General features: G+C 39.6%; 1 protein-coding gene across 20 annotated transcripts in view; it reads left to right on the top strand.

Annotated features, from left to right (window-relative positions):
- Window positions 1-19,370, top strand: part of DST (dystonin) — a 690,084-nt gene that overhangs the window by 433,451 nt on the left and 237,263 nt on the right. For 19 of the 20 annotated variants that reach the window (XM_040349874.1, XM_040349879.1, XM_040349866.1 and 16 more), the window contains 4 exons: window positions 4,849-4,937; window positions 6,483-6,618; window positions 7,331-11,977; window positions 18,054-18,194. In XM_040349874.1, coding sequence (XP_040205808.1) covers window positions 4,849-4,937; window positions 6,483-6,618; window positions 7,331-11,977; window positions 18,054-18,194 — 5,013 coding nt within the window. The remainder of the gene's footprint in view (window positions 1-4,848; window positions 4,938-6,482; window positions 6,619-7,330; window positions 11,978-18,053; window positions 18,195-19,370) is intronic. The other variant, XM_040349872.1, reaches the window with a different exon arrangement.

The raw sequence follows: 19,370 nt of genomic DNA, 5'->3' as shown, positions 1-19,370 counted from the left end.
GTGGTTTTTAATGACACACCTTTAAAATTTCAGGCATCAGCTTTCTTTGTGGCACTCAGCGTTTGCTCACATGACATCTTAGGGCTGCAAAATTTCCATCTGCTAGGTGCTTTGATAGCAGGTCTGAATAGGCAGCAGGTTGCTATTTAATGGGCAGCATTTAATACAGACTGCAGGTCCTGCTCTGATTTATATCTGAATGGTAAAAGCAACTCCACTCAGTGTCAGCAGCCTAAAATATCTAATTTTAGAAGGAACTTGCGCCCTTAGTTACGGCGGCGTAACATATGTGTGGCGGCGTAAGCCCGCCTAATTTAAATGGGGATGTTGGGGGCGTGTTTTATTTAAATTTTACTTGACCCAGCGTTTTTGACGTTTTTTGAACGGCGCATGCCCCGTCCGTAAAATATCCCAGTGTGCATTGCTCTAAAGTACCCGGCAAGGACGTATTGGATTCGACGTGAACGTAAATGACGTACAGCCCTATTCACGAACGACTTACGCAAACAATGTAAAATTTCAAAACTTGGCGCGGGAACGACGGCCATACTTAACATTAGCTACGCCTCATATAGCAGGGGTAACTATATGCCGAAAAAAGCCTAACCTAAAAGACGTAAAAAATTGCGCCGGCCGAACGTATGTTTCTGAATCGCTGTATCTACCTAATTAGCATATCCCTTGCGTAAACATACGGAAGCGCCACCTAGCGGCCAGCCTGAAAATGCAGCCTAAGATACGACAGTGTAAGACACTTACACCTGTCGGATCTTAGGGAAATCTATGCGTAACTGATTCTCTGAATCTGGCGCATAGATACGACGGCCCGCACTCAGAGATAAGACGGCGTATCAGGTGATACGTCGTCGTATCTCCTATCTGAATCCGGGCCCTTATGTTTATTAAAATCTGTACAAAGCAGCCAGTATGCCAAAATGTAGATCCAGAGTAGATCCAAATGTACAGTTTATTAAAGTTCTATATCAACAAGTATTATAACACCCACGGTCGTCATAGTTATCAAGGTGACAGCAGTCTTTTTTTTGTGCTATTGTATTAAATATCCAGATTTGTAGATTAGCCACTAGGACAGCTGTTAGCGCCTCAGTGCAATAACTGTTGAGATGTCAACCTTTATAGAAGGGGTATTTTTTTTTCAATTAATGGCCCGACTTATAGACCTATTTAAAGAGAATAAGTGTTAACCCATGGTGTAGCACAGAAAAGCAGAGCCTGCATATGCAGCAAGCAAATATGGTTTCCCTCATGTACACATAGAAAGTATTCACAGAAATGTTGTAAAAAAAACATTAACACATAATAATATGGTTACTAAGGTGATTCCTAAGGCCAGCCATATACAGTTCAATTCTCAAACTGAGATTTAAACTGTTAATGGGCAGGCTGAATGTACCAAGTTGATCGATTAGCCAGCCTGCCGGATTCGTTTACGATTATCACTAGTGGCTGATATAGCCGCTAGCAAAAAAAAACCTTCTCTGCCAGCGAGAATGGCTTCCCCCGCCCTCCTCCTTGCTGGGATAGTTTGGCAGATGGGATTCCCCTGTCAGCAATTTGCACCGTGTATGGCCAGCCTAAAAAAATAAAAGAAGATATGTTTATTTTGATAATTATTCATTTTAATAACTAGCTTTTGTTTGTATTAGGCTACCATATATAATATATATAGGCACCTAATCTAGACCTCCCCTGGGACAACACAGAAAACAATAGAAGCGCTTACACAAAGGCAGCATACAAGTCCAAGGTGCTCCTTTCACCACATTTGTTCAGTATATGAGTAAAAAACGATCATATAGGTAGGTGGCTTCATTCTATACAAGCTGGATCATTTGTTGACTCCTCAAGTTTGCTATATATTACTATAACATTTTTGTGAGCATACAAGTACTATAGGTTAGGAAACTCAGTAGTAATATGCAGAATTAAAAAATAAAGATAAATAACATGAATGTCTTCATCTATATAACAATTGCATTTGACTTAGTTAAAAGGAAAATGCTTATATTAAGTTAACCTCCTCAGCTCCGGAAGGTTTGCCCCCCTTTATGACCAGGCCATGCTTTGCGATACGGCACTGCATTACTTTCACTGACAATTGCGTGTTGTACCCAAATAAAATTGCTGTCCTTTTTTTCCCACAAATAGCACTTTCTTTTGATGGTATTAGATCATCTCTGCGGTTTTTATTTTTTGCGCTATAAACAAAAAAAGACCGACAATTTTGAAAATGTCTGCTGTAAAACACATCCAATACATTTGATAAATCTAATTTCTTCATCAATTTAGGCCAATATTTATTCTGCTACATGTTTCTGTTAAAAAAATGTACATAAGTGTATATTGATTGGTTTGTGAAAAGTTACAGCATTTACAAACTATGGGCTACATTTATGGATTTTTTTTTTTTTTTTTACTAGTGGTGCCAATCTGTGATTTTTAGTGAGATTGCAACATTGTGGCAGACAAACCTGACACTAAGTGACACTTTTGGGGACCAGTGACACCATTACAGTGATCAGTGCTAAAACAAAATGCACTGTCACTGTACTAATGACACAGGCAGGAAAGGGGTTAACATCAGGGGCGATCAACGGGTTAAATGTGTTTCCTGGGAGTGTTTGCTAACTGCTGGGAGGGTGCTTTGACTGGGTGAAGACAGAGATCTGTGTTCCTGCTTAGCAGAAACACAAGATCTCCATCTTCCCCTTCTATGTAAACAAGGCAGATTACTGTTCTGTCTGCCTCGCGAACAATCGTCAGGTTCAGGCAGATATTGTGACCCACTGACTGGTCTCGTTGTGTCCAATCACAGCGGGAGTGGGTCGCCAGAGGGTGCGGGTCGCCAGCGGCGCGCACGCACCAGTCACGGGAAACAAAATCACATACAGGTATGTGATTTCGTGCTGAAGGGCCACCCTACAGTAAATGTATGGGGGGCGGTCCAGAAGCGGTTAAAGTGTATGTAAACTCTAGCAATAAACTATTTTAATATGTTTCCTTTGGTCTGGTACATATACCATCGTTGTGTTATATCTCTTTGATAAGTGCCATCAAAACGATGTTATGGAGGTAAGGGAAAGTGTAACTTAGGTTGACAAAGCTGCTCCTCTATAGGTACAGTACAACAAGTGAGCATTGTCATCCTAGGACAGGATGTGTGTTCTAGACAGAATTACCAGGTGAAAATAATAGAAAAAAGCTTTAGAATGCAACCACTATATCCAAGGACTAGCAAGATGTAATACATGACATTTTTTGTTATGTTAAATAAAACAATTCTGTAAAACATAAAGCAAAAACAATATTGTAGATTTTTTTTTCCATTACTCCATTACTTCTTAAAGCGGAGGTTCACCCAAATAACATCTATATAAGACCAAATTCTTTATACTTCTAACATGTACAGTAGGCATTTTTTTTTTAGGCTGTACATACCTTATAATCTATATTTGCAATTCGGCTTCCGGGTACTCACTCCCGCGGGAGAGGCGTTTCCAAGCTGAGCCGCAATGTAATCTGGGAGTTCGCCCAGATGATTGATGTCCTTCAGAAAATGTTCCCCCCGGCGGATAAGGCCCCCCCCCGTATTGCGTAGGCACGTCACGAGAGTCACAGAGTTTCCGAAAGTAGCCGAACATGTGGAGCCACGAGTTAGCTCTACACGGCGCCTGCGCACCGACTAGGAACCGCGTAGAGCTGACTGCTCAGGCACCGTATAGAGCCGACTCGCAGCTCTACATGTTCGGCTCCTTTCGGAAGCTCTGTGACTCTCGTGACACGCCTACGCAATACGGGGGGAGGGCCTTATCCACCGGGGGGACATTTTTCTGATAGACATCAATCATCTGGGCGAACTCCCAGATTACATTGCGGTTCAGCTTGGAAACACCTCTCCCGCGGGAGTGAGTACCCGGAAACCGGATTGCAAATATTGATTATAAGGTATGTACAGCCTAAAAAAAATGCCTACTGTACATGTTAGAAGTATAAAGAATTTGGTCTTATATAGATGTTATTTGGGTGAACCTCCGCTTTAAGTTAATCTTTAAAAAAAATGCTACAAAAAAAAGTATTTACAATCATCCACTTTGATATGCCCAAGGATTCTATCCCAAAGTAACTAGAATATAGCAAAAAGGGTTTATGCTATGATCATTCAGTGACGAACTATAGCTTAATAAAAGAGTACGTTTTAGTATATCCAACCCTACATAATAACAAGACAATTTAAAATATTAATCTGATGTATAAGAACATGTAAAATTATCATCTGAGAGAGAACAAAAAAAATAGCATTCTCCCCTATACTCACTGTTAAATTGTATGGCCAGCCAAAACCTTTTCTATTTAGTTGTGGTTAGGGTAGTAAAGGATTAGCACCCCCATTGGGGTTTAACTGCTATCAGGGATTTACATCACTTTTTGTTCTGGTGAAATTTTTAGTGAAAGAAAAATCTGCAATAAACACAGCAATAAAAAGCCAATACACATTTTAGCTTTCTCATACTATAGAGATTTATCCCTGCTTTCTAGATCAGCCAGCAGGAAGTTAAGAGCATAGATACCTGTGTCACTTTACTTCATAGGTGAATATCTGAACTTTGCAGCATATAGGAATAACATTATTGTTAACATGAACAATGTGGCCTGCATAGTCAAATTATTGTTATATTTTTGGCTTACTCCACGCTTACATATATTTTTTTCCATAAATGTAATGTAATATTGAAATGGCTGTCATGTACAGTAGTATGCTTCACATTGTATAACATGAAAGTTATTGTCTGTATTAGATCTGTAAAGTTTTTCTTTTACATTTTCTAGATTTCTTCTGAAGAAATTCTAACAAAGCAAGAAGAAATGGCAGATGCTGTACAAACATTGCAATTACTTTTAGCCAAACATGGTGACAGGTATCTTAATTTTTTTTTTTTTTTTTTTGTGGTTGCGAGATTTTAAAACTATTGTAATTTTTAGAATATCCTACCTAGATACTGTAATATGTCGACTTTATGGTGAAAGCCTGGGTTCCCATTATTACGGGTGTGGGAATGTGTGTAAATCCCACACATTCCCACACCTGCAGCCAAAATGCGCTGCTCTGTATCAGAAATGCGGGGTTGCCATTTATTATTAATGGTAATCCCATGCAACTGAAATGGTAGCACATTTTTGGGTGTGGGAAATCACATGGTACCGCAGCACAATGCAGTTCCTTGTGCCTGCCCTGCAGAACTGTTTGTACAATGTTTTTGGCATTTGATGCAGTTACTATGTATCAACTCTGTATGTTATTGCATATGTACATTCATGCATTTATCTTTTAAACAATTTTTTCTGAGTACCGTTCTCATTATATTTTGTAATAAATTAGTTCCCTTTGCTGTACACATTGTTCGAGGGAGATCAGAGACAGACTATATATACACAACACATTCTTTCCTTTCTTTCTTTCCCTTCTATGAATATGCTTACCCATTTGTCTGAAAAACATTATGTTATACATTTGGCTTTCACTAAAAGCTAAACTCTAAATGAGCAGCTGCATACACCGTTGCAATACATATATGAGACCCGATTTAGCTGCTAAATTACTTGCAAATCTGTGCAGCTGGTCTTGTGATCTGAGCAGGCAGTCGGGTCCTTGACCTTCTCTGCTGCAACAGCTTTGCTTGGCTAATGTCACACCCCAGCCTGCTGTTGGGACAATAAGTAAGCAGTACCAAAGTACAGACATTTCACTCTGCTTACTTTTCTTTTTCCTCAAAAGCAAGTTCACTGCCAGCACATGTGCCACCTAGTGCTATCTCGCAATCTAAGTTCTTCCCTATAGGGGAATACAGGAAACTACCATAAAGACAGTTTCAGGTGCATACATTTATTGCATTAGAAAATGTATTCAATTATTTATTTTTAATAAAGAAATAACTGCAATAATTGGTGGCTTTATATCTACATGGGGTTCAGCTAGATCAGGGGTCTCCACAATTTTACTGTTCTTCAAACTTTAGGGGGGGGGACTGAGGCCATTGGGAGTAGAAAAGGTCCCAACATCAGTGGGAGAAATAGTGTCCCATAGTTTGTTAAAGTGGGAGTAATTGTGCCTCGTCATTGGTGTCAATGGAAATAATTGTGCCCTATCATTGGTGTCACTGGCAGGAATTGTATCCCATTATTGATGTCATTGGGCCCCACTGTTTGTGTCATTGGGAGAAATTGGGCCCCATCATTGGTGTCATAGTGAATGATAGTGCTTTTTGGTGTCAGAGGGGGGGAATTATGGTATCAGTGCATGAAAAAGTGCCCAAGTGCCAAATAAAACCAAGCAAAGGGCCGAAGTTTGGAGACCACTGAGATAGACTATTCAGGGCTATCCTGTCTATCTCTCATCTCCTCTCTGCATGTTTTCAGAATGTGACAATGACATTTTCTGAACAGTGTTTTGCTTTCTTATCTAGAATGACAGAAGAAGAAAGATCAGAGATTGAAGCACAAATCAAAGCATTACAGGAGAGCCAAAGTGTGCTATCTAGAGAGTATGAAAGACAGCAACAAGAAGCCAAGGACTTGGTAGAGAAACTGGTGGAGCAGAAGGTGACATTGCTAGTGTTTATTCCTGTTGTTATGCATCAGTTTTGCGATCTGTGTGGTTTTCTGCATGGATTTGGATTAATAAACAAAAGTACTGTTTTTTTTCTTGCTAATAATAAGGATTCTAGTTTTTGGGGGGTATGTTGGTAGGTAAACTACAGAGCTAAGCTAATACTCATTGAATTTTCACATAAGCATTCCATCTTTTTCATGCTTTCTTATGATCTACTTTGACAAAGACTAGTAAAAGATCACCAGTGTGTTTTTTATAGAATTGACAGTTGTACAATCAATGATATCATCCTGATTTCGCTATTAACAACGTTTGATTCATCAGGTGTGGTTTATACAGTATGCTGTAAACATGTCGAGCATGGTTCAATGTGCAACTTCTTCTCTAACCCATCAAATGGCATGGTGATTTACTTTGAAGGTGATATGAAATCTACCTGTTGTCATCAACTGTTTTCACTAACCCCCACAGTGTCTCCTAAAACTAAGTTCTAGTTCACAGATGCATGCTGAGTTTATAGCTTGTGTCACACTTGCTGGCAAGACTACTGACATAAATCACTTGCACTTTTAAGCTGCTAATACAGTCGTTTGTTTCAACTCTGGTAAGTATCTTGTTTTTGAAGCACAATTAAAGAGTAATTATTTGGAATGTGCTATGACCAACGTTTATTTTATAATTAATTTTTATTTCCTGCTTTAGGTTGATAAGATTATATCAGGAACCATAGATGAAACAACTGGGACAGTTCATTCAATCTATCATTCTGTTCTGGAAGGCCTTATTGATTATGAAACCGGAATTCAGCTGTTTGAAATGCAGCTAATTGTTTCTGGATTGGTTTGTCCATACACAAAGACATGCTTTGATGTTGAAGAAGCCAAGACTCACAGACTTATTGATGCACAAATTCAAATACGATTACAGGAGATAGCAGATGCTAAAGTTATTATTTCAACTCACTCATCAAGTGAGTTTCCAGTAATATCTGCCATTGAACAGGGGTTAATATCAGAGACAGTAGCAATTAAGGTAATCAGCACTTTACTTTCTTGTGGGTGCCTACAAGTTCCTACGACTGGAGAACAACTCAATGTAAATAAACTTTTCCAGCGAAATATGATCTCCCCATTGATGTTTACTAAACTTTTTGAAAGACAGAAGACAGGTAAAGATCTGATTGATCCTATAAGTGCAGAGAAGGTTACTCTAGCAGAACTCTTCCAGAGGACTGTCATAGATAAGACAACAGGAATGAGATTTCTTCCAGTTAGTGCAGAAGAAAAAGGTAAAGTCACATTAAAATCTGGAAGGAGAGTCAATGTTCTAAGAGCAGCTCATGAAGGAGTCCTAGAACGGGAAGTCATGTATAGATTGTTGGGAGCTCAGCTTCTTTCAGGAGGTATTATAGACCCTGATTTTGGAAAAAGATTGACACTGGAGGAATCTAGAGAGCAGGGTATAATTGACCAGGCAACAATATGTGGAATATTAACTCAACAGATTCAAAATGGGGGAATAATCTGCCCATCAACAAAAAAATGTTTAACTGTGGATGAAGCTGTGCAGTGCAACCTAATCTCACACAGCAGTGCCCTGATGGTTCTAGAAGCACAAAGAGGATTTATTGGATTGATATGGCCGGACACAAGTGAGATATTTCCTATATCCACATCTTTGCAACAAGGAATGGTTTCAAATGAACTAGCAGAAAAGATCTTAAGCAACAGACAGAAAATCTCTGGATTATATATACCAGAAACATCTGAGATCGTGAGATTAGACGTGGCTGCTCAACTTGGTATAATAGAAAATAACACTGCAGCAGTTCTCAGCAACCTGGAATTACAGGACAAAATGCCAAATATAGATGTACTGGAACCCACATGCAAACCTAAATGGATGCCATGCTATGATTCTCAGACCTCTCAGCTGAATGAAAATTCTGAAAATAAATCAGAGGAACCACTGGTGCACAATCCTGAACATACAAAACAGTTGTTCATTTCCTATCTCATGATAAATAGCTATATTGATGCCAATACAGGAGAAAGACTTTTGCTGTTCGATGGTGATCTTGATGAAGCTGCCAGCATGTTGTTAGAGTCTGAACAAATAGTGCGGTCATCAATAGAACAGAACGGAGAACCCACTGATGTCTGTGAAACAGATCCGGCTCTAAAAGTGATTGATGTCGATGACAATATAAACAACATCTGCATGGATAATAATACTACAACTCTTTTAAAATCTAATTTTGAGGAACTAGTGAGCAAGGAAAATGGTACAGTCCACATTGAACCTCAGAGTTTGGACAACGTTGACAAAGAAACTCAAGGCATGATATGCCAACAGTTCGAAAAAACTGAGCAAAATGATACATTTAGGGAGCCTGATTCACACTGCCTCCCTAAATCAAATGGAGAGAATGAAGAAATAATAATTTACCCAGCACAAGGTACCCAAGAGAACAAAACAGATGTTCAACAAAGAGAGCAAAATAACCATTCTGCTGATTATAACTGTGACCAAGAGCCATTTCAAGAGGACTATAACGAGAGCACCTGCGAAAAACAAATTTTGTCCAAAATTTGTAATTTTGAGGATGAACTAGAGAATAAAGACCATTCCATACGAGAACAAATTAGTTCTTCTGATACAGTAGTTCAGTTGTTTTCTCTGGTTGACGACTGTAATAAGAGTGAACAAGAAGTGCAGAAATTTCAAGGTAGCTGTTTTAATGACAATCTCCCTCTGCCTTATGCAAGTCACAATATTTTCTCTGATCTTCTGCGTGAGGAAGAGGAATATAGTGATTTTTCTAATGATTCTGAAATCAAAACACATAGATATCTGGGAAGCAGCAGTGATTCTGAAATTTCTGTAGGGGATGATGACAGTGAATTTGATGTTAGTAACGTGTTTCAGACACTTAAAACCTGGAAAACCATTGGAGGAGACAGTGTAGAGGACAAGACACCTACTCAAAGTGATACAAGCTCAGATGATGATACTTTCTATTATAGTGACAATGATATTGAAAGCACTGACATGGTACATGAAAGACAGTTCCTGGAAACAATAACTGAAGAAGATTCAGAATGTAACTTGTGTGTAGAAGACCGGACTGTAGACCATAAAGTTGTTCAGCCCCCTAAGGAAACCAACTCTGCACACGTAGAGGAAGGTGCATTGGAGAGTAGCAAATTAAACAGTTGTAAAGAAAATATTTCCCAAAGCCCTCACAATTTTTCTGTTGTATTTAAAGATGAAGAAATAGATGATGAATCTACTGAAAGTTTTTTCAGTGAAACTGATGTTGAATGTTTTGTTACCGATGAAAACAACAGTGAAGAAGATTATCATGCTACTGAGGAGCATTCCGATTTATGTTTTGAAGATATAGAAATGAATGAAGCTCCTAGTCAATTTAATTCTAACACTCAGTGTAGAGATGTTGATGTTCAGACAAATAATAGTATCAGTGGAAATTCTTTCTCAGTTAGTACTTGTGACAATACATGCGACTCTAACATTCGTAGTGAATCACAAGACCCGCTAGATGATTTCATAGATGCAGATATGTTTGAAACGAAAAATATTGACTCCTCTATGAACATTACAGAGCCTCAATCTCAAGGTAAGAGTACTTGTGCCAATCAGTACTTCACACATATGGAAGAACATGGAAAACAGAATTCTACATGCCTTCAAGCATCAGATACTTGTTCATCTTCCAGGCTTGATAGTCAACATCCTCAAACTAAAGATAATGGTATATGTTCTGAAATGCAAGCTGCACTGAATCATATTGAAGGGGACAGAGCATCAGCCAAACAAACTACTGAACCTGTTCAAACTCAAGTTAATAGTGCAGATATCCTGCAAGAAAGCCTTTCGACTAAGGGAGATGGTAAATGTACCAAGTTAGTAAATGGAACTCACCAAACTGATGACGATTCTGTAAATAGTGACTTTTATAATGGTCCACTACCTGATAACACATGTGTCAAGAGCGATACTAAACATATAGAAATTGAATATGAGCTGAATAATGAATGTCTTCAGCCTGAAGTTAGTAGTGTGTGTGCTAAGCATGGTACCGAACACCTACAAATTGAAAATAATCCAAGTTTCAGTCAAGATATTCTGTGCCAAACGGTTCATTTCAGCGAAGAGCAAATGAATGGGAAGTATTTTGATATGGATTCTAGCAAATCTGCTAGCTCTACTCTTGTAATATCTCATAAAGAGCCTGAAAAGCATATAGTGAACTTGGAGTTACATGGACAGAACATTTCAGATTTGCCAGATAACAAGTTGATCCAGAAAGAGAATGGTGAAAGTGCAAATTATGCTTCACTTGAGCCAATCAATGACACAGAAATATGCAAAATTACAGATAAGCTGGACAAAAATGAAGATGTGACTAAATGGAAAGAAAATGCTACTCAATATTCAGTAAAAAGTCCTATTCATATTGACAATCTGAGTACAATATTTGATTCGTCAGTTACTAAAACCCACAGTGATGATCTGGAACCCAATGCTGCCAAATCTGTGCCTGGACGTGTTAAACCATATAATGCACCCCAGCCTGACACTGAAAACACTGTAGTCTCAGGGAGTTTAACAACATACTTGAAAAGTTATGCAGAAATTATCCAAACTGAGGAATCTTCTGCTGAGCATACCTACTCCTCGAAGGAGCAATTTGGAGGCTTACTAAAGCAGACTTGTTTAGTAGATGAAAAAAATGCATCCATCGTAGTTCCGAAGGATAATAGCAGTGTACTTTTGGAAAATGACAAAATATTAGTTCATTTAAAAAACTCATTAGAAAATAGCAAAGGGGCAGATGAAGTTCCTGTCCAAACAGATGACAGTGAACCCATTGCACATATTTGTAAGGACTTTAACACACCAACATGTGAGGCCAAAATCCAGATGAATGATAAGCCATATGACAACTCTTTTGTTGAACAGCAAGTGCAGGAGCTGAATCATCCTAAATTAATCCCTTCCCAACTTGATCAAATCTTCCATATCCCTCCTGATAATGAAAATTTGAATAAATTGGAGGAATTAATAATAAACATAAATAAAGGTTTGTTTCCTTGTGAGTCAGTCTGCCAGTCTTCTCAATCTGTGGACTTTTCTGAGCAAAATCTGAAACCAACTAATTCTGTTACCCAAGACTGCAATTGTAGACAATCAGAAAATGAAGTAAAGGGCAGTGTATTAGAAGAAGTCAATGAAATAAATTCCATGGATGCAAAGCCTGAATCAGTGAATGTAACAAATACACCAGAAATCAAACAGACTGTGGAAAACCATTCTATTGATGAGGTAAGCAGGTTACAATTACTATGTTATAAAAAGTATAACAGTTTAAAGGTTCATTATAATTATAGTAATGTATTGTAACGTGAAACAAAGATGTAACTAGAAGGCTTATAGAACACCTCCCAGCGTCTAAATGGACACAGAATACAATTTGATTGAATCACAATCTGCACAAATAAATACAATGTGTGATAAAGAACCCTCAGGATAATGGGAACTTTTGATGACAAAAGATACCCACAAAATGAATTACCATAAGCTGCTGTTTAAAATGAAAGAGAATGCAAAACGATGGTAAAATCAACTTATAAACATCAAAATATGTCCAAGTCATAAACCACAAACAGCGCTAAAGTTGGTATTCCAGTGTAGCTGAAAAAATGGTTTAAAGATCAGACCAACTTAAAGCGGGGGGTTCAACCAAAAATAAACTTTTTTACATTAGCTACATCCCTCCAGCATACCGCTAACATCTGCAGTATGCTGTTTTTTTTTGTACTTATCGTTATACGAGCCCTTGTTATCCGGCTCCGAGCGGGGGATTACTTCCGGGTATAGGCGTTCCTAAGCAAAGAGGAGTTGATTGACGGGCTGCAAAAGCGCGTCACGCCTTCCGAAAATACCCAAAGTCACCCTCGGGTGTTTACGGCGCCTGCGCAGTCATCTCTACACGGCAGGCGCAGGCGCCGTAAATGCCCGAGTGTGACTTTGTGTATTTTCGGAAGGCGTGACGTGCCTTAGCAGCCGTCAATCAACTCCTCTTTGCTTAGAAACGCCCATTCCCCGCAGGATTCCCCGCTCGGAGCCGGAAAACAAGGGTTCATATAACGATAAGTACAAAAAAAACCCAGCATACTGCAGATGTTAGCAGTATGCTGGAACTAATGTCAAAAAGTGGATTTTTGGGTGAACCTCCGATTTAACACATTAAAACAGTTGCTGAAGTGCAGAGCAGTAGGAAAATAAAGTCCATAGGTGATTGTGTTTGAAGATCAGATAGCGAGCACCTTCCACCATAAAGATCCAGAATCACCACGTGGGGTAAAACAAACCCCCTCTGGGGTGCACACTCACCGGACAGCAATAGATATCAGGCGATGTACAATATCCCAGAGGCTGGTACACTCATCACAACATAGGGACAGCAATCGGTCAGTTGGAGGCTCCCAATCAAACAAAAATGGGCCAATAGCGTAAATCCGTTTATTTGATAGAATCAAAAAGCCCCCCACATGAACAAGTCCCCTCATAAAATGCACGTACTTCAAATATACAATACTAAAGCGTATAATCACCGTCTCCTGTGAAAGAGAAAATGCAGTATGGACCGGGATAGCCGACCGCTATCACTTCCTGGTTCCGGGAGAGGCCGCGGTGGAACGCAAACGTCACTTCCTGCGTCGTGTTGGTCACGGCTGACGCGTTTCGTCATATCCTGACTCCAACAGAGGACGCCCTCTGTTGAAGTCAGGATATGACGGAACGCGTCAGCCGTGACCAAAACGACGCAGGAAGTGACGTTTGCATTCCACCGCTGCCTCTCCCGGAACCAGGAAGTGATAGCGGTCGGCTATCCATCTCGGTCCGTACAGCGTTTTCTCCTTCACAGGAGACGGTGATTATACGCTTTATTATTGTATATTTGAAGTACGTGCATTTTATGAGGGGACTTGTTCATGTGGGGGGCTTTTTGATTCTATCAAAAACAGAATTACGCCCATTTTTGTTTTTTTGTTTGATTGGGGGCCTCCAACTGACTGATTGCTGTCCCTATGTTGTGATGAGTGTACCAGCCTTTGGGATATTGTACATCGCCTGATATCTATTGCTGTCCGGTGAGTGTGCACCCCAGAGGGGGTTTGTTTTACCCCACGTGGTGATTCTGGATCTTTATGGTGGAAGGTGCTCGCTATCTGATCTTCAAACACAATCACCTATGGACTTTATTTTCCTACTGCTCTGCACTTCAGCAACTGTTTTAAAGTGTTAAGTTGGTCTGATCTTTAAACCATTTTTTCAGCTACACTGGAATACCAACTTTAGCGCTGTTTGTGGTTTATGACTTGGACATATTTTGATGTTTATAAGTTGATTTTACCATCCTTTTGCATATGTATTGTAACGTGTTAGCCATTAATTAATGCAGAAAGTTTAGAGTTTAGGTGATACACATTATTATCTAACTTAGGTTATTAACCACTTTAAAACCGCACGCCATCATATGACGTCCAAAAAGGGGATCTGTTATCCCGGGTGGACGTCATATGACGTCCTGTACTTTGTGCGGGGATATCTGAATGATGCCTGCACCTAGAGGCATCATTCAGATATCATTTTCTTCCGGCGGCGATCCTGCGCACCGTAAGAATGATCATATCGGTGGTTCCGCCGCTTGATCGTTCTTATAGGCGGCGGGAGGGGACATCCAGTGCTTCTCCGGGCTCTCCTGTCCCATCGGGGGCCCGGAGAGATGATCTCCGTCCGCCGGACGGGCAGCATAGAGATGACTGGTGACCAGATGGTCACCAGTCATCTCTATGACCGTCGGAGGCCCGGGCGTGATGTGATGACGTCACGCCCGGGGTACCTGTAAGTAAACAAACCGCAATTGCGGCTAGTAAGAATGAGATCTGTGAATATTTTTTCACAATCTCATTCTTTCCAGCCTGGAGGAGAGATGTGGGGTCTTATTGACCCCGCATTTCTCCTTAAAGAGAACCTGTCACACACTATTCCTATTACAAGGGATGTTTACATTCCTTGTAATAGGAATACAAGCGATCAAAAAAAAAAAAGTAAAAAAGTGTAAAAAATTAATAAATAAGTAAAATAAAAAATAAAATCCAAAAAATTAAAACGCCCCGGTAGCTCGCGCTCAGAAGCGAACACACACGTAAGTCCCGCCCACGAATGTAAACGTCGTTCAAACCACACATGTGAGGTGTCGCCGTGTGCATTAGAGCGTGTGCAACAATTCTAGTACTTGACCTCCTCTGTAACTCTAAACTGGTAACCTGTAAAAATTTTAAAGCGTTGCCTATGGAGATTTTTAAGTAACAAAGTTTGGCGCCATTCCATTAGTGTGCGCAATTTTAAAGCATGACATGTTAGGTATCTATTTACTCAGCGTAACATCATCTTTCATATTTTACAAAAAAATTGGGCTAACTTTACTGTTTTTTTTTTTTTTAATTCTTGAAACCATTTTTTTTACAAAAAAAAAGGCGTTTGAAAAATTATTGCGCAAATACCGTGCAAGATAAAAAGTTGCAATGACTGCCATTTTATTCCCTAGGGTGTCTGCTAAAAAAAACATATATAATGTTTGGGGTTTCTGAGTAATTTTCTAGCAAAAGAATGATGATTTGTACATGTAGGAGAGAAGTGCCAGAATAGGCCCGATATGGAGGTGGGTTTTAAAGCCCGGTATTGAGGTGGTTAAAGATTCAAGCCTTTGGCACTCCTCTGGCATTGTACAATACTGGAGATGGTTCTGAAAATCAAATCAGGTTGTTTTTCAGTTTCAGAAATGTGGCACATTGTGGTATCGTAACCCCTTCAATACCGTGCTTTTATACCCACCTCAATACTGGGCCTATTCTGGCACTCCTCTTCTACATGTATAAATCATCATTCTTTTGCTAGTACCCAAAAAACATTATATATGTTTTTTTAGCAGACACCCTAGGGAATAAAACGACTGTCATTGCAACATTTTATCTTGCACGGTATTTGCGCAATAATTTTTCAAACGCCTTTTTTTTGGGAAAATTTCATTAATTAAAAAATAACAAAACAGTAAAGTTAGCCCAATTTTTTTGTAAAATATGAAAGATTATGTTACGCAGAGTAAATAGATACCTAACATGTCATGCTTTAAAATTGCGCACACTCATGGAATGGAACCAAACTTCGGTACTTAAAAATCTCCATAGGCGATGCTTTGAAATTCTTTACAGGTTACCAGTTTAGATTTACAGAAGAGGTCTAGTGTGAGAATTGTTGCTGGCACTCTAACGCATGCGACGATACCTCACATATGTGGTTTGAACGACGTTTACATATGTGGGCGGGACTTACGTGTGCGTTCGCTTCTGCGCGCAAACTACCGGGGACAGGGGCGTTTAAATTTTTTTTATTTTTTTTACACTTTTTAGTAATGTAAACATCCCTTGTAATAGGAAATGTGTGTGACAGGTCCTCTTTATGGAGAGATGCGGGGTCAATAAGACCCCGCATCTCTCCTCCAGGCTGGAAAGCATGAGATTGTGAAAAAAAATTCAACAATCTCATGCTTACTAGCCGCAATCGCGGCTTTGTTTACTTCCGGTTACCGGGGCGTGACGTCATCACATCACGCCCGGGCCTCCGATGGTCATAGAGATCTGGTCACCAGTCATCTCTATGCTTCCTAGCCTGCGCCGGATGATTCTTTCTCCAGGCCCCCGATGGCACGGGAGAGCCCGGAGAAGCACCGGATAGCGACGGGAGGGGGGGATGTCCCCTCCCGCCACCTATAAGAACGATCAAGTGGCGGAACTGCCGCTATGATCATTCTTATCATGCACAGAATCGCCGGCACGAAAGAATGATATCTGAATAATGCCTCTAGCTGCAGGCATCATTCAGATATCACTGCACAAAGCCCAGGACGTCATATGACGTCTATCCAGGATGGGAGATCCCCTCTGTGGACGTCAAATGACTATGGGCCAGTAGTGAAGTGGTTAAATAATTGCACAAGCAAGACCTGTGTTATCCATTGATTTTTGCAGAAAGTTTGGAGTTCAGATAATACACTTAGCATGGTAATGAGGTGATTTTTTTTCTAAATCAGATACTAATAATATAACTTCTTCCTCAGAGCTTCCTTTTTAAACTGTCCCCTGACCACTTTCCAACATTGCTGCATTGAATCCTGTAGTAATTTCCTCTATGTACAAGTTCCGACTGGCAGAACAGTTTGTGTATATACAGACACTCAAAGCTAGACACCACATCCCCTATAGAAGTACAAAATATAGAATGGGAAAAGGGTAACAAACCCTGGGGACTTTAAACGGTGCCAATTAATTAGTCATGCAAATATAGTAAAAAATAGAGAATTTTTTATTTTACAAAATATGACATAATAATTTAAACATGAAAAAAACATCTGATGAGAGTGAATCTAGCTCAAACCATGAGCTGAGGCCCTGTTGCAGGAGTTGCTCAACATGTTTCGCTCAAACTGAGCTCCTTCAGGAGCCTGAACAGGCTATGCTACAGGTCATAAAGAGAAGAATATACACAGGATGGAGCAAGGATTAGTAAATCTACATGAATATGTGAAAAATACACAATATATTGAAAAAATAATCAAAAAGATCACGAGATAAAACAATTTGGAAATAGATATGTAAATCAATGTTCATATAAATTTAGATGCACAGCTCAGGCACACACTCACCATGCCAGACCAGTCTAAATTACAGGATACGTAATGACTAATGAGGAGAAACAATAAATCGTATGTCGCCATCAAGTTCCCACTGGCACCACAACTGTACTGCAGCCATTTAGAATGTCACACACAAAGGTAGTGCAAAGGGATGACTTGACCCAGTTCACACTAGAACACTGTGTGGGAAAACCGTAACCCGTGTGCGTTTCACACACCACATTCAAATCGCACTGTCCTTGCTATCTACAGTTGGCGTCAATGCATTGTTAATGACATGCCAAATGCAGGTCACTAATGCAGTGCATTTGTCTTCACACAGGTTACATTGTACAAAACGACCATGCGACCTGGTGGCAGTGCATTTCTATAATTGGTGCATATTCAGGTGATATGTGGTGCGAATTGAGCCCATTCAAAATGAATGGGTTCAAATTGCACAACACTGAGTCACATGTGAAATTTGCAGTAATGCGGTGTGATTCCTGTGCAATTAATAGCTAATTCATAGTGTGAACCTTGGGTCTTCTTAAACACTAAACTTCTGATTACATCTAGGTAAGATAACTGCTGACATGCATGTACATTGCAATATGTTTACTAGCATAATCGATTTCAATTCATGTTTATTTATTTTAGACAACTGTTAAATTAAATCTTTCCGGTCAGACGTTGCGTAAACATCTGATTGTTGTTCAAGATCAGAAACTCCATTTGGAAAATGTACCAATCATTGGTGACAGCCTGGAAACACTAAAAATGCAACTTGAGCAGCTAGAGGTACGTAAGTATACTGAGGTTTTTAACTTGATTTCAAGAAGAAGGAAACATGAGGCACTGGAGTTAAATCTATAAGGGCTAGTTTACACTTGCTTTAAAACATTGCTTCGGACACGCTTTGTTAAAGCTTGCTGAACGCCAGTCAAAGCGCCTGTCACTAAATGGCTAGCTTACAGTCCTGCCGTGAAGCGTCTCCCTGCAGGGATGTAGTCCCAAGGGAGGGGGCGAGCACGCTGATTAACCCCCAGCCAGAACGGCTCGGATGATGGGGGCAAGCTTACTGAGGAGAAACAGGAAGTGAGAAATTCAGACAAAGAAAAAAAAACATTTAAAAGGGAAATTGAAGGAAAAGGTAAGTGAACCAACAATGCACTAGCTTAAAGGAACCTATTTAGAAAATAAAAAACTAACCTTTACAACCCCTTTAAGCAGCCCATAGATTTTCTTTCCTTCCACCATGGGTGGAAGATAGGTGTGTGCCTTTTCAAATCATGTCCAATCAACTGAATTTACCACAGGTGGATTACAATGAAGTTGTAGAAACATCTCAATGATGATCAGTGGGAACAGGACCCACCTAGACTACATTTTGAGTATCATGGCAAAAGGCTGGGTTCACACTACTACACTACTTTCATCCTACTTTGCTCTGTGTTCAATGTTTCCCTATGAGAGCATCTTGTAGCGTCCTACACAAGTCGGTCCGACTTTGAAAATGCTCCCTGTACTACTTTTGGTCCTACATTGATCCTACTTCAGGCCCATTGAATATCATTGAAGTCGGACCAAAGTAGTATCCTGTTCATGAAAGTAGGATGGATGTAGGACCAATGTAGGATAAATGTAGGACCGATGTAGCAGAGCAAAGTAGGATGAAAGTAGTGTAGTAGTGTGAACCCAGCCAAAGGCTGTGAATACTTTTTTTTTAATTTTTAATACATTTGCAAAGATTTCAAACAAACTGCTTTCACGTTGTCATTATAGGGTATTGTTTGTAGAATTTTGAGGAAAATAATTAATTTAATCTATTTTGAAATAATGCCGCGTACACACCATCACTTTATGTGATGAAAAAAAATGACGTTTTTAAAAACGTCTATTTAAATTAACGTGTGTGGGGGAAAACGTTGTTTTATTTATGTCTTGTGAAAAACGACAAAAAAAAAATTGAAGCAT

The sequence above is a fragment of the Rana temporaria genome, chromosome 4 (genome assembly GCF_905171775.1).
Source record: "Rana temporaria chromosome 4, aRanTem1.1, whole genome shotgun sequence".
Classification (NCBI taxonomy): Eukaryota; Metazoa; Chordata; class Amphibia; order Anura; family Ranidae; genus Rana; species Rana temporaria.
This window is presented reverse-complemented; position numbering and strand designations above follow the sequence as displayed.